This window comes from Emys orbicularis, chromosome 9 (genome assembly GCF_028017835.1).
Source record: "Emys orbicularis isolate rEmyOrb1 chromosome 9, rEmyOrb1.hap1, whole genome shotgun sequence".
Taxonomy (NCBI): domain Eukaryota; kingdom Metazoa; phylum Chordata; order Testudines; family Emydidae; genus Emys; species Emys orbicularis.
Window position 1 is genome coordinate 29,414,702 of NC_088691.1, and position 13,770 is coordinate 29,428,471.

Consider the following 13,770-nt stretch of genomic DNA (forward strand, 5'->3'; position numbering starts at 1 on the left):
TTTTGTCATGAGAACTCATACTGAATGAAAACCACATGCATATGCACATACAAACTCTGGCAGCCAAATTACAACACTAGGATAATGGAGTTGAATATAATGAATTCTCTCATTTTTCTTAAGACTTAATGTTGCAAAGAGTCCCTGTCTTCGTGCCATCCCCACCAGTTTTCCTCGAGGGAAAAACTGAGAGTGAATGGATACCACGTAGGATTTAATTAGAAAGGGAAGGAAACCCTGTTTCAAAGAACAAGATGAGTGTACAAAAGCACCCTGGATTATGTGGGGATGGGAACCACCTGAGTGCCCATGAGCCATTTACTAATGAATAGATAGATCATCAAGAGCTGTATGGAAGGATGCCAGTTACTCTAATTGGCAGCACATCGCTGATGGGCTAGGGGGGATATAAAACAGCCAAAAGGAGCTGAGAGGGAGAGAATGAGATGGATTAATTAGTTCTGAAGACAGACAGGTGTTTCCCCATACCTGGCTAAGTCTGTCTTCTTCCCATCTGAATTCTAATTAGTCTGAAGCATAGATGAGAAAATTACTCATTTTTTACTTCTTCATTGGGACTTTAGATCCTGCTTCAAGACAGCTTTGATTCCTCATTTAGAACTTATTGCATCATCTAGTGCTTATACTCCTTTTTTCAGTGAGTTGTATATGTGTTGGCCCCCAAGAAATTGGAGACACAAAACTTCTCTTTTCAGTTGCTTGTGTTCTGACCAGACTATCACAGGTTGGTTTTTATAGGTATTATATTTTGTGAGTAGTTTCTTTGAGTCTTCAGGGGTTTGTGGGTGGGTGGGTGTGGTTTAAGACCTTAATCCTGCAAAGAACTCTCCCCAGACAGATCCATTTACCTATGCAAAGCTCTCTGCAAGTTCAGGGCCTAAATTTGCGTATATTCCAAGCGGAGCTGCTTAGATACTACAGCAATGTTCCATCTAGATTACTGATGGATACACAATGAAGAGGATTTGGTTAGGTTTGCATCATTCTTGTCTTCAAATAATACAGAAGGCATCAGTCTGCAAATAACAGAGCAAGCATATCAATAAACCCATCCAGCTGGGTTAGTTTATGTACCTTTCTCTCCCTTTTTTTAATGCTTCTGCTTTATTTTTGGTGGCAGATTTCTCTTTTTGCTGGATCTGCCTCTTTAATTGAAGTTGAAACTTGTTCATAGAGAAGAAACACTTAGTAAACCATGGTGGTGTGTCTTTTCCTGAGGGTCAAAATATGTTGTATACCCTCTTCCCATGTGTAAAAACTCTATATTTTTTTAATAAGTTTAGCCATTAAATTGCTATGTTCATTTCAAGCTTTTGGTCTGTGCTCTAAAACATTTTGTTTGGCGCTTTTCATAGGATTTGCCCTTGATGAAACTTGATGTACTAAAATCTGTCACTATGTCGGCATGAGTAATCACATATCATCTGTATTCACCTAGGTAGAAAAATGAGTCCAAATTGTAGTTATTAACTAATGCCATAGAAGAAAGCAGTACATACAGCAACTTGAGCTGGAAGATGTGAAATATCTTGGTAAATTATCTAATGCTTACCATGCAAGTCCCAAATGATGGGAGAAAATCTCTGATATGTGCTGCTGCTTCATCTTCAAGTGAGGCACATCCTTAGAGAAAGAGAAGTTTAGGAGCAAACTATCCTTTGTGCAAAGCACATTGTTGTCTCCGGGGAGTTGCAGCTTAAAGTGCAGGTTTTTGCAAAGTGATGCCAACAAGCTTTCACTCTCTTCGTTAGCTTTTAATGTTTTGGGAGACAAATCCATGAGGAAAATGGAGGTAGACGTAGAAGAAGCACGAAGATGTTGATATTTAAGGGAGACTTTCAGGATGTTATTTTTCAGCATAGAACTAAAAGGGACATTTTCACTGGAAATGTATCTAGTTCACAACAGTTTCTGTATTTTTATGTAAAACCACATTAATGTGCATCCCGTTGTACTGTCAAGAAATTAATGGCATCAGGCCAATTTCAGTCTTCCTTGGATGGTTCATAAAATATTTAGGAAGTATTTTTCAATTTTTTAGGAGGAACATGTATAGCTAGCTATGCAGAGATGAGACAGTTGTACTTTTTAGTACAGAAGGTCAAAATGATCTTTTTATTTTCAGTAAATGTTATATTTAATAATATGACTATCAACATCCTAAGAGAGAAGAATTATTTACAGTGAGGTGCTTGTTTGAGGTGTGAAAAGATGAAAGAATTCATAATACTTTGAGTAATGAAGTAAGAAAACTGAAGGTTGATATCACAGTCATTTTGAAAAATAATTTGGTAATCTCTCTGGACATAGTCAGGAATGCTGGGTAAATGAGGAATTAGTGTGCAAGAGTTTTCTATGCCTGCTGTTTTCATTCTGCTTGATGAACAAGAATTCTTGTGATTGAATTAGAACACACCCTTCTTCCCTGCCCCTGAAGTTTCCCTCTTCTCTGTCCTTGAAGATCCCCTTTTCCAATCCCCTAAAATTTCTGATTCCCTCTCTTTCTCCTCTTAGCCCATGAGCTCCTCACCTCTCTTTCTTCTCTACCTTTCTAAAGTCTAGTTCACCTCAGTGTGCCCACAGAAGGGGAAAGAGACTGGTGTGCCAGAACAGAAGATGGACGGTTGGGTGGTTCAGAGGGGAACTCATAGGAAAGACACAACTGTGTTGGAGACACAGAAGAAGGAGTTATAGTGATAAGATCATTAGAGTACTTCACTTTGTGCACATACCATGGTGAATACAGTTATGTTTTCTTTAGTTTAAAATATGGTGTAATGAACTAAAGTGGTTAATGGGCTTTATTTGGGAGTGCAGGAGGTATTGGAGAGCATGAACACATGGGCATGGAAAGATAATGGACAGCAGTGCAATGGAAGAGTTGAATAGAGGAAAAGTAAGGGATGGGGCAGAAATGGAGTGAGGGAAGGAGCAGAGTGAAGGAAAGTGAGAGGTAGATGGAGAATAAGGGAGGTAGGAATTTGGGACGGGAAAGAAAAGGAAGTTGTGATAGAGGCACTTATTTGAGTCCAAGAAGAGAACAGCCAAGAACAGGTCTATTCTGATATTAGGAGGTTGATGTCAATATCAAAATGTTGATTCCTACCTCTGATCAGCCTACGATGTCCACCTCCATCATTCACTTTCAAACAAGCACCTTCGTGTTTTCTCCCACACTGGCCCTCACATTTGGAAAAAGTTCCCCATAATCCTCAACAAAACTAATTCACTATCCTCCTTCAAATCTCTCCTTAAAAATCTTCTTTGCTATGAGGCCTACAAAATGCTTGACAACAGGGAGGCTGCTGGTGTGCTGAGTCCACCGCCTAGCATACAGACCAGTATTGTTTGTGTTCCCTTGTACTCTCCCATTGTTTGTCTGTATCCATCTGTTGTCTCTTGTCATGTACTTAGACTGTAAATTCTTTGGGACAGGGACTATCTTTTTGTTCTGTGCTTGTACTGCACCTCACACAATGGAGTCCTGGTCCAGGCCTGGGGCTCATAGGCACTATGGTAATACAAATAATACCTAATGATGTTGAAATCAAAACAAACACAAGCTATATAGGGTTTCCATGGCCATAATATAGACCATTAAGCTTATGCCAGGCCCAAGTTGCTTTTCATCATGGAAAAGGCAGAATAAACAGACTTTGTGTAAGAGAACTATATGAGGTTTTGGGGGATATAATACATACCCCAGTGTGTAAACAGACCCTAGGTTAACTCAGCCATCCTCTGCAGCCACTTCTGCATCCCCTGCTATGAAATGGGTGCTATCTATGTAGAGGATTAGTGGACATTTGGATATACATAATCATGTACCCAGCAGCCCTTCATGGAACTCTTGTGAAATACCTCTCCTCGCTGGCAATTGCAACTGGAATGAAACTCAATTCCATTGTGTACAGTGGCTGTGGATTTCCCCTGCAAGCCTCTTGTTCAGCCACCTGCTCCCAATGTAGCCCTTATTATGATGGATGAATTTTCAACCTATGTGCGTAACACATCTGTGAGCTAGCACTTGTAAGCCCTAGCAATGCAGCCAAGGTGAGTAAGTGGAGAAATAGGACAGTTCCTAGTGCTGTTGAGCTGAAATCATCTGACTTATCATTTCTGTAGTTTGGGCCATGGCCTGTATAGTGTATACTTCTAATGTGGCAAATGTCCTAATTCACATAAAATATTTGATATTTCTTCTATTGCTGTGATGCCGTTCCTTTCTCTGATTTATTTTCAGTTAATTCAGTGCCTCTGTATGTATTGTTTCGCTGTTGTTTCAATATCATCATTCAAGTCAGTGGTTTCTAGTCAAGTATTGTACTGAATTTAAAAAATCCCTCATTAGTTAAAATTCCTCAGTGATCCTGTTCTTCTTTCATGTCTTTATTCTTTATGACTTGGTGTTTAGTTTGTGAAGCTTGGCTCAGATTTTTTTTTTTTTTTTAACAGTCTGTCTTTTCGTGTTTAAGCTGTGAACCAATTTTCTGTGTCTTCTGGTTTATGATAAACGTAATAGCACTGAGATGGCTTCTCAAAGCATTTCCTGTTAGTGATATGCTGTTGGTAGCTGAATGTAGTGCACACTGTCTTTCATGAACTAAAAGAAATCATTTGTATATTTCCTTATTACAGAATATTTTTTTAACAAAAGTATACTTTTAAAAGGGAAGGGGGAAAGCATTTCTTATTAAAACAAGGCACAAGCTCTTTAAAAAGAAAAAATTGTCAGTAGACCAAGTGAAAACCATAAATATTTTAGAGGCTAATTTCCAATTTGCAAATTGCTGTGTTGCTAGCATAAGGAAGCAGGACATCACCAAGAGTTGCTTTTTTGTTTCTGCTAAAAAATGTTTCATGAAATAAAGCAACTTCAAAGACCTTCATTCCCAGCATTTCAGTAAATTGATTTATCATCCCTTTTGAAGGGATAATTGACCCCAGAGCCACAATTTAATTTTAAAAGAAAATAACTCAGCTTTTTCAAAGTCAGAAAAAGGACCTAAAAGGAACAAGAGCCAAATCTTAACTTTTACAGCTAATGTTAATTGAAATCTAATACATTGAGAACAATAGTATTTCTGTCCCTTCCACATGTACCTCCTATTCATTGTGGGTGTAGCAATTTAATACACAATGACTTTATGGTTTAGAAATGGAGATGAAATACCCTGTACCTGCAAATGTCCTAAAAGCACTTATGGGTGACCCAGTAAGTAGACTAATAATATTGTTACCCCTTTTGATTTGAGAAGTTAGCCAAAATCCAGGATCTAGCACAATGGTTCTCAGCCAGGGGTACATGTACTCCTGGGGGCATGCAGAGATCTTCCAAAGGGTACTTTAACTCATTTAGATACTTGCCTAGTTTTACAACAAGCTACATAAAAAGCACTAGCAAAATCAGTACAAGCTAAAATTTCATACAGACAATGACTTGTTTATGCTGCTCTATATCAGTGGTGGGAAACCTGTGGCCCGTCAGGGTAATCCACTGGCGGGCCACGAGATAGTTTGTTTACATTGACCGTCCGCAGGAATGGCCGCCTGCAGCTCCCAGTGGCCGCGGTTCACCGTTCCCAACCAATGGGAGCTGTGGGAAGCAGTGTGGGCTGCAGGGACATGCAGGCCGCCACTTCCTACAGCTCCCATTGGCTGGGAACGGCGAACCACAGTCACTGGGGAGCTGCGGGGGGCCGAGCCTGTGGCTGGTCAATGTAAACAAACTGTCTCGTGGCCCACCAGTGCATTACCCTGACGGGCCGCAGGTTGCCCACCACTGCTCTATATACTATACAATGAAATGTAAGTACAATATTTATATTCCAATTTATTTTATAATTATATGGTAAAAATGAGAAAGTAAATGATTTTTCAGTAATAATGTGCTATGACTTTTTTTTTTTTTTTGTCTGATTTTGTAAGCAAGTAGTTTTAAGTGAGGTGAAACTTGGGGCATACACAAGACAAATCAGACTCCTGAAAGGAGTACAGTAGTCTGAAAAGGTTGAGAGCCACAGGTCTAGCAGATAGTATCCATTCAGAGGAGAAATTGATGATGGAATCAGGTATTTATTTGATACAATCCTGTTTATTTACAAAGAATGAACATAAAATCTTGTTTCCTTGAACACAGTAGGAATCAAATAGCAGGAGGCAATTTCTTTGCTCGCAGTCCCAAGCCTCTTTCTAGCCATGATTTACCCAAAAGCTCTCTCCCCTAGCATTTTGTTAGGGTCATGCTATTCAGGGTTTCTCTGGCGGCATCTCGGGCTTTGCTCCTGTCTCTGTGCTTTCGTGGTGTTTCTGCCGCTTCTCTCTCATACACACAGCTTCAGTCAAATCAGTCCTCTGCTCTTGCTTTTACATTGTCGACAGTAAAACCAATCCGTCCATACAGTTCAGATTCCTTAGCAGCCTTACATACCATCTGTGTTTTGGGTGGTGGCTCTTATTGTTTCAGCAATCTTTAAAAAATATGTTATTTAATTATTTCCTTGGGCTTGTCTTCACTACTGGGGTAAGTCGACCTAAGTTACACTACTCTAGCTATATGAATAATGTAGCTGGAGTCAATGTAGCTTAGGTCAACATACCTCTGTGTCTTCACTGCACTGCATTGACAGGAGACGCTCTCTGGTCGACTGCCCTTACTCTTTTCGGAGAGGTGGAGTACCGGGGTCGACCACCGGAGAGCGCTCTGCCGTCAGTTTAGTGGGTCTTAAGTAGACCTGCTTAATTGACCCCTGCTGCATCGATTGCAGCAGCGTCGATCTCCCCATAGTGAAGACCAGCCCCTCATTTTGCCTGAATGGCAGGTGCCTGTTATATCCACCAGCTCTAGCGAGTTTTTTCCTAACCCTCAACATAACAAGATATAGAAACGGGATAGTTGAGTACTCAGAGTGATTACTAGATAATGCCTGCCTAGAGATGGATTACATTTTGCCTCAGCATTCAGAAAGTGGGAAGACTGGTGGCCCAGTGGTTAGCGCAGTAAGAAATCATGGTATTCTCTCCTTGGCTGCTATCAACTTGGTATACAAGCTTTTGCTCAAATTTGCTTACAGCCTTTTTCTGTCACCCTAACTCATTGAGTAGCTTCTTATTCCTTTAGTAGTCCCACTGAAACCAGTGCAACTACACACAGAATAAGCTACTGCCCAATGTAAGATGCAGAATAAACTCAGTTTCCATTCCACATTTGTAAAATAGAAATATTTACCTACATATCTCTCCAGGATATTGTGACCTTAATCCAATAATACTATAAAGTGTTTTAGATCTGAAATATTATATACTTGTGAAATATAGAAGTAGCAATAAAACCCATAAACATGTGCTGTCAATATTTTAACAGTGGGCTCCCATAAATATATCCTCTTTTAGTTTGTGTTTAACCTTGTTTAGCCAGCTGTGCATGTGGCTGCAGAGAGGAAGTGTGAAGGACTGGGATATTAATTCATTTGTCTTCCTACTTAAATCATTTTCTTATAACCACAACCAAAAAAGGAAGTAACACCATATGACACACTCTTATTAAATACACTTCCCTTAAATGCTTATTCTTCACTCCTGAAAATTATATCAAGTGTTTTATCAAAAATAAGCATCATAATACTTGCTCATGCCTGTAACTCCCTTGACTGATGAATGGAAATGCCTTTTGTTCATCCACAATCAGGGCCGGCTTTAGGCACCAGCACTCCAAGCATGTGCTGGGGCGGCACTTTCCAAGGGGCAGCACTCCAGCTCCTTTTTTTGGTTTTTTGTTTTGTTTGGGGCGCAAAAAGCCGGGAGCCAGCCCTGAGCGGAGGTGAGCTGCGGCAGTGGGGGGCGCGGGGAGGGCCGCAGGAAGTAACCCGGGGGGGGGGAGCAGAGGAACCGTCCCCCACCGCCGTAGCTCACCTCCGCTCCGCCTGCTCCCCTGAGTGCGCCACTGCCGCTCCGCTTCTCTCCCCCCCCCCCCCAGGCTTGCCGCGCGAATCAGCTGTTTTGCGGCAAGCCTGGGAGGGGGGGGGGGGAAACGGAGCGGCAGTGGCGCGCTCAGGGGAACAGGCGGAGCGGAGGTGAGCTGCGGCGGTGGGGGGGCGTGGGGAGGGCCGCAGGAAGTAACCCTGGGGGGGGCAGAGGAACCGCTCTCTTCCCCCCCCCCCCAGCTCACCTCCTGCCTGGGAGGGAGGGGTAGGAGGGGAAATGCGGCGCGCCCGGGGGAGGAGGTGGGGCTGGGATGTGGGGAAGGGGTTGGAATGTGGCAGGGCCGGGGGGGGGGCACGGGGAAATTTTTTTGCTTGGGACAGCAAAAAACTTGGAGCCGGCCCTGTCCACAATAAAAATATAGATTTGTTCAGCTGTCACCACACCCTGCAGTAACGCTGAAAAGGTGGCTCTAAACAGCAGTTTTTTAATCCATGTGCTGAATATGTCACTTAAACCACACAATGTCTACCTTAGTTAGTATGTTTAGTTCACAAGAATTTTACTGAGAGAGCCTGTTATGCATACTGGTGACATTAGATCAAAGGCCAGGTTTCTCAGGGAGAAAGGATTGGGATTCAATGATGTTTGAAACTCTGTATAAATTATGGATTTTCACATTTTCTGAACTCTTGGCTGCTATATACCATTACTCTCACTGAGGTCCAAGAGCATATGACTGTCAACACCTGAAGCATGCAGCGGTAGGCAGGGTATGGTAAAATAGGGCAATTTTAAATTGTTGAATGCCAATTAATTTTTTTTTAAAAAAATACTAAAAATTTAGTTTAGTTAAGCAAGGAATGGTAAGCCAGTTCTTACTAATTGTTTCTCTAACTGCCACCTCAGCGGTGTGACTCCCAGTATTTTAGTCATGGGTTCTTTTCTGTTCCTGTTCCACCTCATGGGACATCATGATTGAGATCAAGAAAAATAATTACAGTTAACAGCCATGGCTATTTTAATATTAAAGAAAGAAAACATTTAAAAAAACCAACACAAATGACAAACTGGTTACATCCATTACAGTGTCTTCTGTACATCTCTGTGTAGAGCTTTTAACAGGGTTTACACCTCTGAGAGTGGGCCTGCATTTGCTGGGGCACTTTTCTTTTGTTAAATGGAGACCAAGGTCTTATTTCCCAAAATTATTGTGAAGCCAGTCTTAGTCTGTCCTTAGATAACTTAAAATATTTATGAATGGGCAAAATACTTCTGTTTAAGGAAAGGTGGCTCTTGTTGGTTATTAACAAGAACAACGAGACAATTTATAATTGAGCAAAGCTATTTAATTAAATTCTATGAAATGGAAGAAAATATCTAAATCAGTAACTTGGAAGAAGCCATTTGCCATGCAAGGCAACATGCCAATTAACGAATATTAAGAATTTTTAATCAAATTAATTAATTTATCAATATTTAACTTCCATATCCTCTCCAGGAATACATGTTCTAATCATTTGGTGATTAACAGGAGATTAACATATTTAAATTAATTCTATTTCAATATTCCAATAAAATTATTACAAGAGTTTTTAAATCTAATCCTTAAACATTTTACCATTTACATAGGAATGATATTAGGAGCTGTATTAGGAGTTGAATGTTTATAGAACATCTTTGCAAGTATGCATTTCATAAAGGTATTTGCCATTTAAACATTTAAGAAATAAGGGAGTTAAAACATTTCCAACTGCACATGTCCTAGGTGCTTTTCTGAATGAAGTTTTTAGAGTTATTATAAAGTTTATTTCAACAAGGATATTCCTAATATTTTTGAGTAGGTTTACTTAGAAGTTTTTTGGGGGAAGTGAAAAAAGCTCACTTTACTTCTAGATTTACTGCTCTGGTAACACAACACTACATTTCTTTTCATAATCAGGGATCTTCCTAAAGTAGCCCCCATCCCACCCCTTTGTTTTTATTTAATTCAGAAGATCTGGGTCACAACATGCTGGTTTTCTTTGTACTTTTAGTCTAGTTTTTAGTGGTAGAATTAATCTTGTTTCTTTTTTAGGCCCTGCTTCAGCAAAGCACGTACACAGATGCTCAAGTCCCTCCATATTTCTCAAAGGACTGAGGCACATACTTAAAGCTCACTGGAGTCAATGAGATCTGAGCACATGCTGAAGTGCTCTGTCCAGTCCAGAGCCTTAGTCTATATTTGCTTTATTGTAAACTCTCTGGGTTACACTTAAATAAAGATATGGTCCAGCCCAAAGCAACCAAAGTTATGACAATTTCATCTTGAAGGTCTAGTCTGAAGTAGATGAAGTTTAAGAAAATCACCTATCAAGGCCATTATCCACCAGTGAAGAACAGAGTCAAACTCTCAAAGGATACTTTTAATTTCAAATCACGCTTGTCAAATGAAAGAAGCAAACGTATTGATATTTCGGGTATCATACTGGCTGCAAACCTAAAATTTCAGTGAATCATTTGTTTGGCTAGCTGCTTTGTTTTCTTGGCTATATTTTTGGTGCTCTCCAACATTTTTGGGCAACTGTATTGATTTAATAGCGCAAGATCTCAGCTGTACCTGCTGGTGCCTGGCACCTTCCATTCAGCTGTGTGCACTTGCACCCATGGAGTCTGGACTGCTTGACACCCTAATCTCATATTTGCAAGAACAGTAGTACAAGTTAAATTGCATGGGAGGTGAGCAATAGAGTGTACCAGGGCTCAGTGGAGAAGATGATCACTAGTTTAGGTTTCTCATCCCTACAGTACCCAGTCACAATACTGGTATGTATACTGTGGTTGGAAAAGGAAACACAGCACCTTATAAATACAATTTACTATTGTTATTAGAATAGAGTTTCCTTGGGCAGGGCCTATTGTCTTTTTTCCCCTACTAGTTCTTAGGTCCTTCACAGTTGCCAAATTAACTGTTATCTCTTGCCTCTAGTCTCCTGCAGACCAGTGTAAGAAGATCCATGCAGGGGATGAGGTGATCCAGGTCAACCATCAAACTGTGGTGAGTACTTAGTAGATACTGCAGTGTGGGTTTGTTCTGTTCCCAGCACTATGAAAAATATTCCACTTAGTGGTTAGCTTTGTGCAATCTAAATTACTATTTATGCATTTAAAAATATTGAAAGAGTAAAAGTTATCCAGAAAACGTGAAAGCTGTGGTCTGATTGATTGATCAACCGCTCCTCTAGGTATTGAGATAAGTTTGTACATTTCTATATTTGCTGTGTGCTGTCATATTATATAGGAAGATCCAGAAACATATTATCTATAAATATATGTATTGCAAAAACTCTAATTCTTACACTTTGGTTTTCATAATAAATAAACCCACTAATTTAATACAACTGTTTAAAAATGGAGTTTAAATTGTTTATAATCTAGGATTTATACTCAAAATGTAGAAGTAGTATAAAAGTGAGATACTGAATAATCTCTTCCACAGGAGCCAGTGACAGGCAACTGGCTAATGTAACTCAAAAACATCTTCAAAACAAAGCTTTGATTATTCACTCAAGCAGAGAAAAGGGATAAAACACCAAAAGGCCTGTACACCAAGTGCTTACATAAACTTTATTCTTTCTTTGCAAGTTTTGGGTGAATTCTACTGAGCTCCTGGGCTGGGAGAGTCAGAAAGCCCCTGTGGCATTCTTTGTCTATCAGAGACTCATCTCCAGCTACTGCTGCCCATTCAATCCATTCCTCCCTAGTTTGGCATTTTAGGGTTTTAGTATCCCCTTTGATCCTAGGTTTGGGCCTGGGAAGAATAAACCTTGCTAGCCTAGCTGGAACCAGGCAGGTGGCTATTCCCCAATTAATAGCTTCCCCAGTGTTTCCTCAAGGAACCTTATTTGTCATTGTTTCATTTTTCTGTTTTTCCTTCTAACAATCTCCTTTGATTTACTCCTTGCAGTCAGGCAGGATAATATTAAGCAGGTAACCTGAGTTGCATATGATATTTATAATAATAGACATAATTCCCTCATTCTTACCAGGGGTTAATTGAGTTAGCGCTGCAAATGGCTGCTGGAGCCAGACAACCATCTGCTCTAGGGTTCCCAAGGTTGGCAACCATATGGGTATGGCCTAATATTGCCTAGTTAAATTAACTATCCCACCTCTGTCATTGACTTGCTGAATGACCCAGTGCAAGTCACTGCACCTCTGTGTTCCCCATTAGTAAAATAAATGTTATTTCTCCACCTTTGTAAAATTTGTTGAGATCTACAGAATAAAAAGTGCTATATAAGTGCTAAGTTTTATTTTTTGTTATTAAAAAGTCATAAAATGACCCTGATGTCATGGTGACTCTAGGTCTCTGGATTGCCTTTATCTGGGCTTGACTACAGTACATACAGGCTGTGTAATGGAGCCAAGTTAACATTGCTGTTGATACCTTAACTTTTGCATTTCCTGAATTTTTGTGATTGTAACTGAACAACCTTAACATTGCAGTAACTCAGTTGCATGTCTTCAATTAAGTTCAATACATAGATTTCTAACTAGTTAGAACAGCTCATTCCAGTAAATGGGAAGCACTCTCCAGAAAGTACAGTTTGAAAGCTCAAGCGTAATTTTATTAATTAATTCACCATCCACATTTTGGGAAATTCACTAACCATAAATTGGTATAGTTTGGAGTGTTCTCCAGATATGGTATTTTCCTTCCTAATTGGTGGTTGTTACCCTTCATTAACAGATCTGTTTGAGCTTGCAGAGTAATGATTTTTTGTTGTTGTTCCCTCACTGTATTTCCCTACACAACCAGTCTTTTGTTCCAGTTTAATTTCTGTTCAAATCTCCAAAATATGAATAGCATCCAACTTCTGTTCCAGTCTGATAAGGGCCAAATATGGAGATTCTAGTAAGATCTCCCCATGCTGATTGTTAGTATAGACTATAGAGTGTCATTCCAGAGCCTCTTGCCTTCGGAGTCTGTCACTAATGTCTCTTTTGATATCATTCTTTCTGCCATTGCCCAAATTTGAATTTCCATGGGTGCCCATTACCAGAGAGGTGAAGTCAGTCTAAAGAACTAATTTTGCACTGCTTTGAGTTACTTAATACATTGGGAAAGGATTAATCTTCTGTTTTTCATCACTTTTCATGCCAATAATAGCTTAAAATTTTTAATAAGCAAATATATTTGGAACAACAAAACTCCACTAAAGATTTTCAATTCAAGACCCTGCTATCCAGGATAAGATGCATTATATGGAGCAGTCACACACATCTGCCAGCAAGCATACATTGCCTTCCACATTGGTTTATATTTTAAAATACAAAAAAGTTGCAGTTTTACTGTAAAATAGATACTGAATCTGGAAATGATGGTCTCTATCGGGGCCGATTATATTGCAATGAGTGTTTAGCAGTGTGTATTGTATTGTACCTGTAGCCTGGATAATACAATGGGTCTCTGTTTTCTAATTCTTTAATGAATGCTATAGTTAATCATTTCATTCTTTCAATGGATACTAATAAACAAAAGGAATGATAACCAATGGAGTGATGTGAAATAATGTGCACAGCAAAATCTCAGTACAATTTATTTAGTAACTAAATATTGACAGCTAAAATCATATTCTCTTACTCTGTGCTTCACTGATGTGGAGTGGATGATAGTCTTAGGCCATCTCTAAACTAGGCTCATTTTTGCTAAAACAGCACTGTAAGTCTGTGTCCATACTTGAGATTTTATTTTTATACTAACATTTCCCACAGTTGCTAATACCAGCACCACTCCACTGCTGGGAGCAACATTAGATGTGCTAATGTAGACAAAGGAGCTGGTAG

General features: G+C 39.7%; 1 protein-coding gene across 5 annotated transcripts in view; it reads left to right on the forward strand.

Annotated features, from left to right (window-relative positions):
* Positions 1–13,770, forward strand: part of LOC135883552 (connector enhancer of kinase suppressor of ras 2-like) — a 569,301-nt gene that overhangs the window by 311,456 nt on the left and 244,075 nt on the right. For all 5 annotated transcript variants that reach the window (XM_065410743.1, XM_065410741.1, XM_065410742.1 and 2 more), the window contains exon 8: positions 10,910–10,978. In XM_065410743.1, coding sequence (XP_065266815.1) covers positions 10,910–10,978 — 69 coding nt within the window. The remainder of the gene's footprint in view (positions 1–10,909; positions 10,979–13,770) is intronic.